This window comes from Panulirus ornatus, chromosome 48 (assembly GCF_036320965.1).
Source record: "Panulirus ornatus isolate Po-2019 chromosome 48, ASM3632096v1, whole genome shotgun sequence".
Lineage (NCBI taxonomy): Eukaryota > Metazoa > Arthropoda > Malacostraca > Decapoda > Palinuridae > Panulirus > Panulirus ornatus.
In genome coordinates, this window is record NC_092271.1 from 6,526,821 (window position 1) to 6,546,507 (window position 19,687).

Below are 19,687 nucleotides of genomic sequence, written 5' to 3' on the forward strand. Positions count from 1 at the left end.
AGAGCCTCCCGATGAGCCAGGAGTTTTGTTCGTTCTCTTCACTTCTTCTCTGCAATGCTTGCCTGATTCTCCGTCACCAGAGATTATCACACCCAAGTTCTATTCCTGACCCACGTTTCGTAGGTCAAGAGAATTCTTCCTGTGGTTACCTGACATATTCTTGTTTACTCTCTATATGTAAACACTGTCAGTCTTGTGTATGGAATAAAACCAACAATCATGATCATACAATTTTATTCAAGGTTTATAGGGATGATGGAGAGTATATACATGCAATAGTGAAGGTGATGAGGGTGTGGCAGGGGTATCGGGGATGAGTATGTGTCCTCAGGAGGAGGATGGTGAGTGTACTGGGGATGAGTGAAGCTAATGTCTCCTCAGGAGGAGACGAGGTGTGTGTTGGGGGTGAACGAAGCTCACGTGTCCTCAAGTGGAAGGGGATGACGTGTACTGGGGATGAGTAGGTCATCTGTCTCCTCAAGGTGGGAGGGGAGGGGGCGATCTGGGGATGAGTGAATCTTACATTTCTCAGGAGGAGACGAGGTGTGTGCTGGCGTGAATGAGGCTCACATGTCCTCAGGCTACAAACGTTCATATAAAAAGGAGACCTATAAAATGTTTATATACAACTCTTACACTAGTGTCTCATTATGATTCTTTTCGTATGTGTACAATCGTACTTAATACTAAACTTGTGTCTAAACACTAAAAAAAGGAAAATAATACTGTTTGAATCGAAATGAAGATGAGTTTTTGAATCGGTTTATGAAGATATATGTGTCACACTGGCCACACCTGAGCCACAACACTGCCTTCTGCAACAGCTTAAACAGGATCACCTGGTCAGTGTGAGGTCCTGAAGCTATACACTACATTCTCCTCCATCACACTCCCGCAACTAAAGACGCGCTATATGCCAGGTGACACTGGCGTTCAGACCTTGACACTGGCCTGGTTCTGACACCTGACACATCAGTTTGGTGTACACAGTTAGCCGTTAACACTAGCCAGGTTCTGACACCTGACACATCAGTTTGGTGTACACAGTTAGCCGTTAAAACTAGCCAGGTTCTGACACCTGACACATCAGTTTGGTGTACACAGTTAGCCGTTAACACTAGCCAGGTTCTGACACCTGACACATCAGTTTGGTGTACACAGTTAGCCGTTAACACTAGCCAGGTTCTGACACCTGACACATCAGTTTGGTGTACACAGTTAGCCGTTAACACTAGCCAGGTTCTGACACCTGACACATCAGTTTGGTGTACACAGCCGTTAACACTGCAATAATAATTCTGACTCTGACATTAACATAAGACATCACAGCTACGGCTGACCCAGGCACCCATCAGACCCACACAACACTCAGGTTACAGGGTTGGTGGTGACCCAGGCACCCATCAGATCCACACAACACTCAGGTTACAGGGGTGGTGTTGACCCAGGCACCCATCAGATCCACACAACACTCAGGTTACAAGTCTTTGGCACAATAATTGTTTTCCTGTGGAGAAGGGAGTGTCAGGTGTGGCTGGCTCTGATGTAGCTCTGCTTCACCTTCATATATGATTACAAGTTTACGAACGTACAGGTTGGTGACCCATGATGGTGGGTTACATGTATATGGTGCAGATAAACTCATGTTTCATGATGATCATGACAAGACACAAGACACGTATCTCTTTACATTACACTTGACTATATAATGAAATAGAGTAAAGTAATGTAACCATTGTCTTAGAGTCATCCGCACAGCGGATATAAACACACATTTCCTCAACTTGCTAAAAATTTCACTTTCTGCAAGTTTCCTTTCACATATTTGACTCTAGAGAACTCTAGCATAAATTAGGCAGGCGATAACCAAGAACCTTCGTACAACATGCCCTCCAGATGACGTGCAACACTTCATGACTTGTGCAAAATATAACTTCCTTGTGAGCTGTTTACCTTAATGTACGGCAGTGGCTTGCTTGTAGCTCGTGCATACACACACACACACACACACACACACACACACACACACACACACATTATATATATATATATATATATATATATATATATATATATATATATATATATATATATATATATATATATATATATAAAATATGCATTCTTCCAAGATGATGTGATGTTTGAGAAAGGCTTGTAATATGCCTTGTAAACACAGGCTGTGTTTCACGAGGAAGAGGTTGCGAAGGCAAGGCCGACTGTCCCTTCGTTCCATTCTTTATGTCAATACAAAGACTAGGAAGGGTCATCATCGTCAGTGGTGCCATGACTTACAGTGGAAGATCAATACTTGTGATGAGCGGGCGTACGACCTGTGGCTGGGCCAAGTGCTCTACACTCCTGTAGAGTGTTTGAAGGTGTCTGTCCGACTGATCTCTGATAGGCTCTGCTTGGATGCGCGCACTGGTAAGGTTTTGTCGCTGTTGGTCAGGGCTTCGTTCAGGTACTGGGCCTCCTCCTCGTCGTAGTTCAGGGGCGGCGCCGTAGCGTCGTGGGAGCTCCACTTGCGACGGTGGCGCAGGTTGCGACGACTGGCGGTCCTCTCCTCACAAACCTGGTGGAGGATAACCATGTTGTCAGAGGCTGCGTGCGGCAGACACAGGGGCCAGCCAGGGAATCACCAACGACATACTTCCATACTCTCTCTCTCTCTCTCTCTCTCTCTCTCTCTCTCTCTCTCTCTCTCTCTCTCTCTCTCTCTCTCTCTCTCTCTCTCTCTCTCTCTCTCTCTAGCTCTATACCCCTATCTAGCTCTATAGCTCTCTCATACAAATCATCATACAACCTTGTCCATACACATTACCATCATACAACCTTGTCCATACACATTACCATCATACAACCTTGTTCATACACATTATCATCATACAACCTTGTCCATACACATTATCATCATACAACCTTGTCCATACACATTATCATCATACAAACTTGTCCATACACATTACCATCATACAACCTTGTCCATACACATTATCATCATACAACCTTGTCCATACACATGATCATCATACAACCTTGTCCATACACATTATCATCATACAACCTTGTCCATACACATGATCATTATACAACCTTGTCCATACACATTATCATCATACAACCTTGTCCATACACATTATCATCATACAACCTTGTACATATAAATCTCAAGCTCACACAAATATACACAGAATTGTTCATCAGAAGTAATACATGTTAACAAAGCCATCACTCAACGCTGATATCAGACAACGCAAAACCCTTACGAAGACTCACTTGGCATCAAATATGAAATGATGTATACAAAAGCAGATGTACTGTAACTAGCAGCCCTTATCCTGTGGTAAAGTAACTAGCAACCTTTATCCTGTGGTAAAGTAACTAGCAACCCTTATCCTATGGTAAAGTAAATAGCAGCCCTTATCCTGTGGTAAAGTAACTAGCAACCTTTATCCTGTGGTAAAGTAACTAGCAACCCTTATCCTGTGGTAAAGTAACTAGCAGCCCTTATCCTGTGGTAAAGTAACTAGCAGCCCTTATCCTGTGGTAAAGTAACTAGCAGCCCTTATCCTGTGGTAAAGTAACTAGCAGCTCTTACCCTATGGTAAAATAACTAACAGCCCTCACTTAGCTGTATAGTAAGTAACAGCCCTTATCCTCTGGTAAAGCAACTAGCAGCCCTCACTTAGCGGTACAGTAACTAGCAGCCTTTACCCTAGTGGGCAGTAAGTGGCAGCCCTTACCCTGCAGTAGAGTATTTAGCAGCTCTTACCCTATGGTAAAATAACTAACAGCCCTTACTTAGCTGTATAGTAACTAACAGCCCTTACCCTACAGTACAGTAAGTAGTAGCCCTTACCCTACAGTACAGTAAGTAGTAGCCCTTACCCTACAGTACAGTAAGTAGTAGAACTTACCCTACAGTACAGTAAGTAGTAGCCCTTACCCTACAACACAGTAAGTAGTAGCCCTTACCCTACAACACAGTAAGTAGTAGCCCTCACCCTACAACACAGTAAGTAGTAGCCCTTACCCTACAACACAGTAAGTAGTAGCCCTCACCCTACAACACAGTAAGTAGTAGCCCTCACCCTACAACACAGTAAGTAGTAGCCCTTACCCTACAGTACAGTAAGTAGTAGCCCTCACCCTACAACACAGTAAGTAGTAGCCCTTACCCTACAGTACAGTAAGTAGTAGCCCTCACCCTACAACACAGTAAGTAGTAGCCCTTACCCTACAGTACAGTAAGTAGTAGCCCTCACCCTACAACACAGTAAGTAGTAGCCCTCACCCTACAACACAGTAAGTAGTAGCCCTCACCCTACAACACAGTAAGTAGTAGCCCTCCCTCCACAGTACAGTAAGTAGTAGCCCTCACCCTACAACACAGTAAGTAGTAGCCCTCACCCTACAACACAGTAAGTAGTAGCCCTCACCCTACAACACAGTAAGTAGTAGCCCTTACCCTACAACACAGTAAGTAGTAGCCCTCACCCTACAACACAGTAAGTAGTAGCCCTCACCCTACAACACAGTAAGTAGTAGCCTTCACCCTACAACACAGTAAGTAGTAGCCCTCACCCTACAACACAGTAAGTAGTAGCCCTCCCTCCATAGTACAGTAAGTAGTAGCCCTTACCCTACAGTACAGTAAGTAGTAGCCCTCACCCTACAACACAGTAAGTAGTAGCCCTCACCCTACAACACAGTAAGTAGTAGCCCTCCCTCCACAGTACAGTAAGTAGTAGCCCTCACCCTACAACACAGTAAGTAGTAGCCCTCACCCTACAGTACAGTAAGTAGTAGCCCTCCCTCCACAGTACAGTAAGTAGTAGCCCTCACCCTACAACACAGTAAGTAGTAGCCCTCACCCTACAACACAGTAAGTAGTAGCCCTCCCTCCACAGTACAGTAAGTAGTAGCCCTTACCTTGTAAGTAAAGATTCCACCGATGAGACAGAAGAGGATCATGATGATAATCTGTGCCAGCGTCAGGCCCTCACCAGCCCAGACAAAGTCGTCCTCGTAGTCTTGTTTCTCCCACTCAATGTGGTCGTAACGACCCTGACGGATGAGCCAGGCGGCAAGGTAGTACACGTTGATGGCGATCACTGCAAACGACTTCATCAGCCATACCCAGGTGAGGGATGGCTTGTGCTGAGGATGAAGACGGGACATTAGTTACTGTGGGAGGGGACATTAGGTAATGACAGGGTCAGACGGGAGGGGACATTAGGTAATGCCAGGGTCAGACGGGAGGGGACATTAGGTAATGCCAGGGTCAGACGGGAGGGGACATTAGGTAATGCCAGGGTCAGACGGGAGGGGACATTAGGTAATGCCAGGGTCAGACGGGAGGGGACATTAGGTAATGACAGGGTCAGACGGGAGGAGACATTAGGTAATGCCAGGGTCAGACGGGAGGAGACATGAAGAGTTATTAGGTCACTCGACCCATAATATATTTCAGCAAAACTATGTTGGAAGGAAGTTACTACAGCAGCAGGGTTGATGATGGAAACTAACTATACTGGAGGAGAGTTACTACTGCGTGAGAACTAGTGATGGAGACTGTGCTGGGGAGAATAACTACAGACGGAGAGTTAGTGATGCATATAAACTACGCTGAGGATATTCTACAACAGGATAGTTAGTGATGGAGACTGTGCTGGGGAGAATAACTACAGACGGAGAGTTAGTGATGCATATAAACTGTGCCGATGATATTCTACAACAGGATAGTTAGTGATGGAGACTGTGCTGGGCACAGAGCTGTCGCCAGCCACACCACAACGGTGGCACCGACCACTCTCTGTGGTGAGGGCCTCTGGCGCGTGGTATGACCCCCTCCCTCACCCGCCCAGCAGCCTATGCTTCCTGGCGCGTGGTATGACTCCCTCCCTCACCCGCCCAGCAGCCTATGCTTCCTGGCGCGTGGTATGACCCCCTCCCTCACCCGCCCAGCAGCCTATGCTTCCTGTCGTCGCCATGAAGGTGTGACCCGCCAGTCAGTATTCCCCACACATGATGCTCGCCTCTCATGTTGCCGGAGGTTATCAAGGGGATGTGGCGGGCGGGGTGCCTGCTTCCCTCTCAGGGTCTCATACTGAAGCATTGCCACATGTACAGTTGACACGTACAGGCTGCCACATGTACAGTTGACACGTACAGGCTGCCACATGAACAGTTGACACGTACAGGCTGCCACATGTACAGTTGACACGTACAGGCTGCCACATGTACAGTTGACACGTACAGGCTGCCACATGTACAGCTGACACGTACAGGCTGCCACATGTACAGTTGACACGTACAGGCTGCCACATATACAGTTGACACGTACAGGCTGCCACATGTACAGTTGACACGTACAGGCTGCCACATGTACAGTTGACACGTACAGGCTGCCACATATACAGTTGACACGTACAGGCTGCCACATGAACAGTTGACACGTACAGGCTGCCACATGTACAGCTGACACGTACAGGCTGCCACATGTACAGTTGACACGTACAGGCTGCCACATGTACAGCTGACACGTACAGGCTGCCACATGTACAGTTGACACGTACAGGCTGCCACATTTACAGTTGACACGTACAGGCTGCCACATGTACAGTTGACACGTACAGGCTGCCACATGTACAGTTGACACGTACAGGCTGCCACATGTACAGTTGACACGTACAGGCTGCCACGTGTACAGTTGACACGTACAGGGTGACACGTCCAGTCTGCACCAGGAGCTATGTGTCGTGTTGACCTCAAGGGTGAGGCCTGTAGGAGGCTGACAGCCACACCACATCACAGGATGCTCGGCGGCGTGGGGGAAGGGCAGCCAGCATGTCCCAACCCACGACACACACCCGACACACCACCGCAAGGATCTATGCTTGTGTCCCCAGGAACTATCCTTACATTCCCGGAAACTCTCCTTCTATCCCCGGGAACTCTCCTTCTATCCCCGGGAACTCTCCCTCTATCCCCGGGAACTCTCCTTCTGTCCCCGGGAACTCTCCTTCTATCCCCGGGAACTCTCCTTCTATCCCCGGGAACTCTCCCTCTATCCCCGGGAACTCTCCCTCTATCCCCGGGAACTCTCCTTCTATCCCCGGGAACTCTCCTTCTATCCCCGGGAACTCTCCTTCTATCCCCGGGAACTCTCCTTCTATCCCCGGGAACTGTTCCTCACCTTGACTAACGCGATGATGTAGAAGATGGAGAATAAGACGCAGGCGATGCCCTCACCGATGCCGATGTAGACGCGCATCTCGAACACTGGGGAGAATATGTAATGAGGACCGTGGACCTTGTAGGAACACACACACACACACACACACACACATACACACAAACATACACACAAACAGGAGGGATGAACCACGCCTGCAGGAGGGATTGATCACATCTGCAGGAGGGATTGATCACATCTGCAGGAGGGATTGATCACACCTGCAGGAGGGATGAACCACGCCTGCAGGAGAGAATGATCACACCTGCAGGAGGGATTGATCACACCTGCAGGAGGGATGAACCACGCCTGCAGGAGGGATGAACCACGCCTGCAGGAGGGATGAACCACGCCTACAGGAGGGATGAAGGACACTCATGGTACAGAGGAGAGGTGGCATTTTGTGTGCTCGTGTCTGTAAGTGACTGACTGACCTTGGTGAGGACTCCGGGAGTCTCAGTCTCAGGGTGGAGGGAGACAGACTCAAAATTGTTTTTCTGAGAGACTGTCTCAATACTGTCTCAAGACTGTCCTAAGGCTGTACCAAAACTGTCTCAAGGCTGTCCCAAGACAGTCTCAAGACTGTCCCAAATACGTGAAAAGTGTCTGAAGACATGTAAAGATAACAAAGAAATTTTAGACTGACGATCTAAGATGAATCTTGAGCCTGTTACCTGGTCTGACGGTGTAAGGTAAGGAGTCATGTCTGGTCCACCATGACGTTAGGAGGAGTCATGTCTGGTCTACCATCACGTTAGGAGGAGTCATGTCTGGTCTACCATGACGTTAGGAGGAGTCATGTCTGGTCTACCATGACGTTAGGAGGAGTCATGTCTGGTCCACCATGACGTTAGGAGGAGTCATGTCTGGTCTACCATCACGTTAGGAGGAGTCATGTCTGGTCTACCATGACGTTAGGAGGAGTCATGTCTGGTCTACCATGACGTTAGGAGGAGTCATGTCTGGTCCACCATGACGTTAGGAGGAGTCATGTCTGGTCTACCATGACGTTAGGAGGAGTCATGTCTGGTCTACCATGACGTTAGGAGGAGTCATGTCTGGTCTATCATGACGTTAGGAGGAGTCATGTCTGGTCTGCCATGACGTTAGGAGGAGTCATGTCTGGTCTACCATGACGTTAGGAGGAGTCATGTCTGGTCTGCCATGACGTTAGGAGGAGTCATGTCTGGTCTGCCATGACGTTAGGAGGAGTCATGTCTGGTCTATCATGACGTTAGGAGGAGTCATGTCTGGTCTACCATGACGTTAGGAGGAGTCATGTCTGGTCCACCATGACGTTAGGAGGAGTCATGTCTGGTCTGCCATGACGTTAGGAGGAGTCATGTCTGGTCTGCCATGACGTTAGGAGGAGTCATGTCTGGTCTGCCGTATAATAAAGATGTCAAAGAAAAACATAGTTTGATGATTTTCGTTAATGAAATGACACAATGTATATATAGAGTCTTGAAGCAGATCAGATGCCTAACTGTAGTCCTTCCGGAGAATGAATATATCTCTCGTCTTCTACGATCATAATGATCAGAATGATCAGCAGGACCAGTATGATCAGCAGGACCAGTATGATCAGTATGATCAGTATGATCAGTAGGACCAGTACGATCAGTATGATGAGCAGGACCAGTATGATCAGTATGATCAGTATCATCAGTAGGACCAGTACGATCAGTATGATCAGTATGATCAGCAAAACCAGTACGATCAGTATGATGAGCAGGACCAGTATGATCAGTACGATCAGTATGATCAGCAAAACCAGTATGATCAGTATGATCAGCAGGACCAGTATGATCAGTATGATCAGCAGGACCAGTACGATCAGTATGATCAGCAGGACCAGTACGATCAGTATGATCAGTATGATCAGTATGATCAGCAGGACCAGTATGATCAGTATGATCAGTATGATCAGCAGGACCAGTACGATCAGTATGATCAGCAGTACCAGTATGATCAGCAGTACCAGTATGATCAGTATGATCAGTACGATCAGTATGACCAGTATGATCAGCAGTACCAGTATGATCAGTATGATCAGCACTACCAGTATGATCAGCAGTACCAGTATGATCAGTATGATCAGTATGATCAGCAGTACCAGTATGATCAGCAGTACCAGTATGATCAGCAGTACCAGTATGATCAGTATGATCAGCATGACGTATCTCATGTTTAACAGCCACAAGGAGTGATATTTCCCGTGCTGTACATTACGTCACTCTTACGGAAACATTTTGGTCTGAATCACGAGCAGTGTTTCCGGTGAGTCATGCACTGAGCCGCGGTACCACACTCAACATTCTGCAACACAACAACAACAGCAACACACAACAGCAACATCAACACACAACAACAACACACAACACACAACAACAACAACACACAGTAGCACACTTAACTTGTAATTAAGGAAAGTCAGACACCGTCCTGGGCAGAATGACCAGCTTTAGCCTCCTCCACCAGGAGTGATCTAAGATGTACACATGTTGTACTGCACCACTCCACCAGGAGTGATCTAAGATGTACACATGTTGTACTGCACCACACCACCAGGAGTGATCTAAGATGTACACATGTTGTACTGCACCACTCCACCAGGAGTGATCTAAGATGTACACATGTTGTACTGCACCACACCACCAGGAGTGATCTAAGATGTACACATGTTGTACTGCACCACACCACCAGGAGTGATCTAAGATGTACACATGTTGTACTGCACCACACCACCAGGAGTGATCTAAGATGTACACATGTTGTACTGCACCACACCACCAGGAGTGATCTAAGATGTACACATGTTGTACTGCACCACTCCACCAGGAGTGATCTAAGATGTACACATGTTGTACTGCACCACACCACCAGGAGTGATCTAAGATGTACACATGTTGTACTGCACCACACCACCAGGAGTGATCTAAGATGTACACATGTTGTACTGCTCCACTCCACCAGGAGTGATCTAAGATGTACACATGTTGTACTGCACCACACCACCAGGAGTGATCTAAGATGTACACATGTTGTACTGCACCACTCCACCAGGAGTGATCTAAGATGTACACATGTTGTACTGCACCACACCACCAGGAGTGATCTAAGATGTACACATGTTGTACTGCACCACTCCACCAGGAGTGATCTAAGATGTACACATGTTGTACTGCAACAGTTCAGGTTAGACTGACAACCTCACGATACATGGCGAGGTGTACTCACTCTGCTCGTAGATGTAGATTTTGTTGTGGCATTTCTCTACAGGCAGCTCGAGTGGACACAGGTAGAAGGATTCAATGATGAACTGGTAACCGTAGAAGCCCAGCGTTACCAACCCGTGCAGCTGTTGAAGCAAGATACAATACATTACAGTCACACTGTATTTGACAGTTACAGTAGCTACCAATGATTCAGGGAATTAGGGATGAGATGATACAAGATTGTAAGGTTACAGACTGAAGGAAGAGTCAACATGAGATGATAGATGAAGATGGATTAAAGGTACATAGATACAGTAGGTCAAGGTTACAGAATTTTTAGGCTACAGCTCAGCAGTGACAGTGATAAGGAGAGAGGGTAGAAGTGATGAAAGGTAGGGCTCAACAGTGATGCAGGATGTAGCAGTGATAGACGGATATGAGGCAACCGATTCATGGTAGTATAGGGTTACAGCGATAGAGGTAAGGTAATACAGGGTTATCGTGATATAAGGTACTATGGGGTTACATTATTACAGGAACTATAGGGCTTCAGTAACACAAGATGTATAGTATTACAGAAAATTATAGTGACTAAGCAGTATAGGGTACTGTAAGATTTCAGTAATATAGGGTACCACAAGGCTTCAGTAACACAAGTTAGTATAGGGCTACACTAATGAATGGTACTATAAGACTTCAGTAATTAGGGTACTATAAGGTTATAGTAATACAGTACAATAGGGCTTCAGAAATATAGAATACTATAAGACATCAGTAATATTGACAAGAAGCCTTGCCTCATGTTGCTGTACACCTACACTTGACAAGAAGCCTTGCCTCATGTTGCTGTACAACTACACTTGACAAGAAGTCTTGCCTCATGTTGCTGTACACCTACACAACAAGAAGCCTTGCCTCATGTTGCTGTACACCTACACTTGACAAGAAGCCTTGCCTCATGTTGCTGTACACCTACACTTGACAAGAAGCCTTGCCTCATGTTGCTGTACACCTACACAACAAGAAGCCTTGCCTCATGTTGCTGTACACCTACACAACAAGAAGCCTTGCCTCATGTTGCTGTACACCTACACAACATGAGCCTTGCCTTATGTTGCTGTACACCTACACAACATGAGCCTTGCCTCATGTTGCTGTACACCTACACAACATGAGCCTTGCCTCATGTTGCTGTACACCTACACAACATGAGCCTTGCCTCATGTTGCTGTACACCTACACAACATGAGCCTTGCCTTATGTTGCTGTACACCTACACAACATGAGCCTTGCCTCATGTTGCTGTACACCTACACAACATGAGCCTTGCCTCATGTTGCTTTACACCTACACAACATGAGCCTTGCCTCATGTTGCTGTACACCTACACAACAAGAAGCCTTGCCTCATGTTGCTGTACACCTACACAACATGAGCCTTGCCTCATGTTGCTGTACACCTACACAACATGAGCCTTGCCTCATGTTGCTGTACACCTACACAACATGAGCCTTGCCTCATGTTGCTGTACACCTACACAACATGAGCCTTGCCTCATGTTGCTGTACACCTACACAACATGAGCCTTGCCTCATGTTGCTGTACACCTACACAACAAGAAGCCTTGCCTCATGTTGCTGTACACCTACACAACATGAGCCTTGCCTCATGTTGCTGTACACCTACACAACATGAGCCTTGCCTCATGTTGCTGTACACCTACACAACATGAGCCTTGCCTCATGTTGCTGTACACCTACACAACATGAGCCTTGCCTCATGTTGCTGTACACCTACACAACATGAGCCTTGCCTCATGTTGCTGTACACCTACACAACATGAGCCTTGCCTCATGTTGCTGTACACCTACACAACATGAGCCTTGCCTCATGTTGCTGTACACCTACACAACATGAGCCTTGCCTCATGTTGCTGTACACCTACACAGCCTTGCCTCATGTTGCTGTACACCTACACAACAAGAAGCCTTGCCTCATGTTGCTGTACACCTACACAACATGAGCCTTGCCTCATGTTGCTGTACACCTACACAACATGAGCCTTGCCTCATGTTGCTGTACACCTACACAACATGAGCCTTGCCTCATGTTGCTGTACACCTACACAACATGAGCCTTGCCTCATGTTGCTGTACACCTACACAACATGAGCCTTGCCTCATGTCAACACACACAGGTCCAGGTGAAGCGGCCGCTATTCTCCGGCGACACACAAAGCCAACAGCTAAACTCGAGGACATCTTGAAGAGGTTGCCAACACAGCTGCAGGTCTGAGCCACACACACACACACACACACACACACACACACACACACACACACACACACACACACACACAAAGATGGAAGAATCAAGCCACTTACGATGTCAAGAACTGCGAGCAGTATCCCACAGACCACAACACATCGTAATGAACACGCCATCTTGGATATGCTGGTTGGCTACCCTCAGCGTCGACTCGTTGCCCTTTCTTTGTTCTCTACTGGTTCGTAACCCCGATACTCGACACGCTCTCCAACTGGCGATCCTGCGGGGAAGGAAGAGGACTATGGTAATAAAACATTTAGTATGAAGAAAACACCTCCAGAAACATAAGAATGACCTCAAAAGATATTAAGTGGTGTCCATTCTGCAGTGGAGGGCAATACCGGGGTAAAGTTGAACCATTCACGTCCAGTTGAAACCATTTGAGGGTCGGTGGGCCGAGATGGTCTGGGAACCCTGACACCAACTGCCCTCCAGCACAGACGCCCAGAACAACTACTGTGCTCTCCATGCATCCTTGCATGATGGGGCCGCATGCCTGGCTGAACTGCATGACACCATCCAACTCTCATGAAGTGCGGCATTCTGACGCCATGACACTCCCCGCTGTCATGAACTAACTGGTTCCTACATCATCACCTGAGGTGTTACCATGAACCACCTGGCTCCTACATCACCTTAGGTGTTACCATGAACCACCTGGCTCCTACATCACCTGAGGTGTTACCATGGACCACCTGGATCCTACATCACCTGAGGTGTTACCATGAACCACCTGGCTCCTACATCTCCTTAGGTGTTACCATGAACCACCTGGCTCCTACATCACCTTAGGTGTTACCATGAACCACCTGGATCCTACATCTCCTTAGGTGTTACCATGAACCACCTGGCTCCTACATCACCTTAGGTGTTACCATGAACCACCTGGCTCCTACATCACCTTAGGTGTTACCATGAACCACCTGGATCCTACATCACCTTAGGTGTTACCATGAACCACCTGGATCCTACATCACCTTAGGTGTTACCATGAACCAGCTAGCTCTCACACCACCTTATTGTTACCATGAATCAGCTGGCTCGAACACCACCTTAGGTGCTACCATGAACCAGCTGGCTCACATACCACCTTAGATGTTACCAGAAATACTTGGCTGGTATATGATATCTGAGTGTATGTTCTATGCTGGTATGTCTGATTGTATGTTGTATGTTGGTATATCTGAATGTATGTTGTATTCTGGTATATCTGAGTGTTTGTTGTATGATGGTATGTTTGAGTCTATGTTGTATGGTGGTATGTTTAAATATATGTTGTATGCTGGTATGTCTGAGTATACGTTGTATGTTTGTATGTTTGAGTGTTATTGTATGCTGGTATGTCTGAGTTTATGTTGTATGTAGGTATGTCCGAGTGTATGCTGTGTGCGGGTATGTCTGAGTGTATGTTGTATGCTAGTATGTCAGACTTTATGTTGTATGCTGGTATGTCTGAGTGTATGTTGTATGCGGGTATGTCTGAGTGTATGTTGTATGCTGGTATATCATATCTGATGAAAATGGACAGTAACTTTGTGGTGTCAGTCTCTCGAGACCGGAGACCTTAGCGTCACAATGTAAAGTGTTGTGACGACCGTAACAACAGCGTGACGACCGTAACAACAGCGTAATAACACGGTGAGTGAGTGTCGTAAAGAAATAACTGCTGCCAGAAAAGCCGGGAAGGTAACAGACAGAAAGTAACTGACAAAGGCTTCTCCCACTGGCTGAGGCAAGTGACAAAGGCTTCTCCCATTGGCTGAGGCAAGTGACAAAGGCTTCTCCCATTGGCTGAGGCAAGTGACAAAGGCTTCTCCCATTGGCTGAGGCAAGTGATATAGGCTTCTTCCATTGGCTGAGGCAAGTGACAAAGACTTCTCCCACTGGCTGAGGCAAGTGACAGAGACTGTTCCTACTGGCCGAGGCAAGTAACAGAAATGATCCCAGTGGCTGAGGCAGTTGACAAAGATTATTCCAGTAATTGAGGCAAGTGACAAGGAATGTCCCTAGTGGCTGAGGCATGTTACAAAAACTGTTCTTACTGGCTGAAACAAGTAACAAAGACTGTTTCCACTAGCTGAGGCAAGTGACGAAGATTATTCCAGAGGCTGAGGCAAGGGACAAAGATTGTTCCTACCGACTAAGGCAAATGACACAAGCTATTCCTACTGGCTGAGGCAAGTGACAAAGACTTTTCTCTCTGTCTGAGGCAAGTGAAAAGTATTATTCCAGTGGCTGAGGCAAGTGATAAAGATTATTCCAGTGGTTGATGCAAATGATAAAGACTGTCCCTACTGGCCGAGGATAGTCACAAAAACTGTGCATTCTGGCTGAAGCAAATTACAAAGACTTTTTTTTCTGGCTGAAGCAAGTGTCAAAGACTTTTCCACTGGCTATGGCAAGTGACAAACTTTGCTTAGATTGTTTGAGGCAACTAACAAAGACTCTTCCCAATAGCTGAGACAAGTGACAAGTGCTGTTCAGACTGACTGAGAAAAGTGACAAAATCTATCAAAATTGATTGATCAAATGATAAAGACTTCCTACTAGCTGAGGCAAGTGACAAAGATTGATCCTAGTGTTTGAGGCAAGTGAAATGGGGTATTTATACTGGCTGAGGAAAGAGACACAGACTGCTCGAACTGGATAAGGCAAGAGACAAAGAATGTTCCCACTGGCTGAGGCAAGTTACAAAATCTATTTAGACTGGCTAAGGCAAGAGACAAAGACTGTTCGGACCACATGAGGCAAGTGACACAGACATTTCTAACTGGCTGAGACACGTGATACAAGCTGCTGAAACTGGCTGAGGCAAGTGACAAAGACTTTCTGGTGGATGAAGCAAGCGACAGAAACTGTTCCCACTGGCTAAGGCAAGAGACAAAGACTGCTCGGACCAGCTGAGGCAAGTGACACAGACACTTCTCACTGTCTGCTGAAACTGGTTCAGGCAAGTGACACAGACTGTTCCGACTGGTTGAGGCAATGTGGCAGACTTTTCCGACTGGCTTAGCAACGAGACAAAGACTGTTCCAACTGGCTGACAAATATGAGAGCGACCGCAGGAGAACCTTCGTCTCCTGCCACACCCAAAGTTGAGGAGTCTGACGGTGAAGCCTGCATCAGGTGCTGCTTAGTACCAGGTTTCCAGGGTCACCAGGCAGTGAAAGGAGAACCTGGCCCGCTGTCAACACACTGCCAAACTTTCCAAGACCTTGGCCCTGTGACCCAGCGGGCAAGGTATACGCCAGAGCCCACACTATGATTGGGTGAAACAATCCTGAATATGTTGGCTGTGCTCGACACTCGACATCCTATGCCGTAGTGGACATGTTATGAGTCTCCTCCTGTAGCAAGAGTTAAGATAAAGGGAAACACCCTCACTCTGTCTTCCTATCACATTGGCTTTACTGCTCATGATGCCTGAAGTGGCTCTGTCTAGGATGGATGGTGGCTTTATGTAAAGGGCAGTCCCTAAGGTGGATGGTGGCCATGTGTAAAGGGCAGTCCCTAGGGTGGATGGTGGCCATGTGTAAAGGGTAGTCCCTAGGATGGATGGTAGCCATGTGTAAAGGGCAGTCCCTAGGGTGGATGGTAGCCATGTGTAAAGGGCAGTCCCTAGGGTGGATGGTAGCCATGTGTAAAGGGCAGTCCCTAGGGTGGATGGTAGCCATGTGTAAAGGGCAGTCCCTAGGATGGATGGTGGCCATGTGTAAAGGGCAGTCCCTTGGGTGGATGGTGGCCATGTGTAAAGGGCAGTCCCTAGGGTGGATGGTGGCCATGTGTAAAGGGCAGTCCCTAGGGTGGATGGTGGCCATGTGTAAAGGGCAGTCCCTAGGGTGGATGGTGGCCATGTGTAAAGGGCAGTCCCTAGGGTGGATGGTGGCCATGTGTAAAGGGCAGACCCTAGGGCAGGATATATGTTGATGGCGTGGTAACAGTGTGTCGGTCTTCTGTAAGAACTGTTTAAAGTTCAAGTCTCGAGAAGAGTACATGACCAAGCCAGGAGAGAGAGAGAGAGAGAGAGAGAGAGAGAGAGAGAGAGAGAGAGAGAGAGAGAGAGAGAGAGAGAGAGAGAGAGAGAGAGAGAGAGAGAGAGAGAGAGAGAGAGAGAGAGAGAGAGAGAGAGAGAGAGAGTATGGGGGAGCGTGAGGTGGCTATGATGGGGTGGTAGCACGTGTGTTTCTCCCTGAGCCCTCACTACACAGGGCCGCACACCACACTGGGTACACCTCTCGTCACCACACTATCGCTGGAGACTGTGGTAGGCGTGGCGTGGCTTCACCACATTCTATCTTGGTCATACAAAATGTACAAAAACACTGTAATCAGCATAAACCATAGATAGAACTGTAAGGTACAGTAGTGACGTACACGTCTGTATCACAAATTTCAAAAGGTCACACCACCACTATAGGTGTTGGTCACTGGGTCTCCAGGTGTTCTGCTGGAGATGGAGGATGAGCGCGTGTGTGTGTGTGTGTGTGGAACACTATCACTTGGCCAGACTGATGAACACACTTACACTGACGGGGTAGTAGAGGGTCCTGGTCTGCTACCGTCCTCCTCAGAACAAAGATCTCGACTGACTCTGGCCTCGTCCGCTCCCACCTTATACGTGCGGCCCGTCTGACTCACCCACCCTACGGCGATGTTCAGGGATTCCTAGAAGGTGTTTGACACAGTCATCAGTGAGGCAGTTGCGTATATGTTCTCCTGGATGGGGTGTTCCAGGGTGGTGAAAGGTAGTGTGTCCCTGGCTGGGGTCCTTCCTACTAACGACGTGCCACCATTCCTTCCTGCTCTCCCTCACTGTGGCAAATATTGGTGAACTGTTGCTGGTAACACACCAGCTTTGGTCTAGCATAGTGTTCCATCAGGGACTATGGCCTTGCATCACGAACCATAGTGTTCCATCAGGGACCATAGTGTTGCATCAGGGATCATAGTGATGCATCAGGGATCATAATGATGCATCATGGCCCATAGTCATGCATCATGGCCCATAGTCATGCATCATGGCCCATAGTGATGCATCATGGCCCATAGTGATGCATCATGGCCCATAGTGATGCATCATGGCCCATAGTGATGCATCATGGCCGATAGTGATGCATTATGGCCCATAGTGATGCATCATGGCCCATAGTGATGCATCATGGCCCATAGTGATGCATCATGGCCCATAGTGATGCATCATGGCCCATAGTGATGCATCATGGCCCATAGTAACGCATCATGGCCCATAGTGATGCATCATGGCCCATAGTGATGCATCAGGAATCATAGTGTTGCATCAGGGATCATAATGATGCATCAGGGACCATAGTCATGCATCATGGCCCATGGTGATGCATCAGGGACCATAGTGATGCATCAGGAATCATAGCGTTGCATCAGAGATCATAATGATGCATCAGGGACCATAGTCATGCATCATGGCCCATAGTGATGATCATGGCCCATATTGATGCATCAGGGACCATCGTGTTGCATAGTGTTTCATAAGGGATCATAGTGTTGTATCAGGGAAAATAATGATACATCAGGGACCATAGTGATGCATCAAGGACCATAGGATTTCATCAGGGACCATTGTGTTGCATCAGGGATCATGGTGTTGCTTCAGGGAGAATAGCGTTAAATCAGGGACCATTGTTTTTCATCAGGGACCAGGGCAGCGCTTCAGGGACCATAATGCTCCATCAGGGACCATAGTGTTGCGTCAGTGACCATAGTGTTGCATCGGGGACCATAGTTTTGCATCAGAGAAATAAGTGTTGCATCGGGGACCATAGTGTTGCATCAGCGACCATAGTGTTGCATCAAGGACCATGGTGTTCCTTCAGGGAACATAGTGTTCCATCAGGGAACATAATGTTGCTTTAGGGACCATAGTGATGCATCATAGAAATAAGTGTTGCATCGGGGACCACAGTGTTGCATCAGCGATCATAGTGTTGCATCAACGACCATGGTGTTCCTTCAGGAAACATAGTGTTCCATCAGGGAACATAATGTTGCTTTAGGGACCATAGTGATGCATCAGGGACCATAGTGATGCATCAATGACCATAGTGTTGCATCAGGGACCATAGTGTTGCATCAGAGACCATAATGTTGCTTTAGGGACCATAGTGATGCATAAGGGACCATAGTGTTGCATCAGGGACCATAGTGTTGCATCAGGGACCATAGTGTAGCATCAGTGACCATAGCACTGCATGAAGGACACTACTGTTGTATCAGAAACCATAGTGTTCCACCAGGGACCATAGCGTTGCATTAGGGATCATAGCGTTACATCAGGGACCGATTTGTTTCATCAGGGACCATTGTCTTCCGCCAGGGACCATAGCGTTGCATTAGGGATCATAGCGTTACATCAGGGACCAATTTGTTTCATCAGGGACCATTGTCTTCCGCCAGGGACCATAGCGTTGCATTAGGGATCATAGCGTTACATCAGGGACCAATTTGTTTCATCAGGGACCATTGTCTTCCGCCAGGGACCATAGCGTTGCATTAGGGATCATAGCGTTACATCAGGGACCAATTTGTTTCATCAGGGACCATTGTCTTCCGCCAGGGACCATAGTGTTGCATTAGGGATCATAGCGTTACATCAGGGACCAAATTGTTGCTTCAGGGACCATAATGCTGCATCACTGACTGTAATGTTGCATTAAGGACCATAGTGTTGCATCAGGGACCACTTTTCTGTCCACTAAAGTACAACCCCATCATTGCCATGTGCCTCAATATTTGCATGTAATCTTGGATGATGAACCTTATGGAAAGCTTTATGATAATCTAGATAGATAACATTAAGTACTTTACTTTCGTCACACATGTTGATTATATCATAAAAGATATCAAGCAGATTTGTCAGACATGAGCG

General features: G+C 47.2%; 1 protein-coding gene across 1 annotated transcript; it reads right to left on the reverse strand.

Annotated features, from left to right (window-relative positions):
• Nucleotides 1-217: 217 nt before the first annotated feature.
• On the reverse strand, nt 218-17,451 carry LOC139764060 (uncharacterized). Its single transcript, XM_071690515.1, has 6 exons — nt 17,312-17,451; nt 12,843-13,006; nt 10,481-10,601; nt 7,202-7,287; nt 4,936-5,163; nt 218-2,575 (listed from the first exon to the last, which is right to left on the reverse strand). Exons 2-6 carry the CDS (start codon nt 12,900-12,902, stop codon nt 2,354-2,356), a joined length of 717 nt encoding a protein of 238 aa, XP_071546616.1. The 5' UTR covers nt 12,903-13,006; nt 17,312-17,451; the 3' UTR covers nt 218-2,353.
• Nucleotides 17,452-19,687: the final 2,236 nt, after the last annotated feature.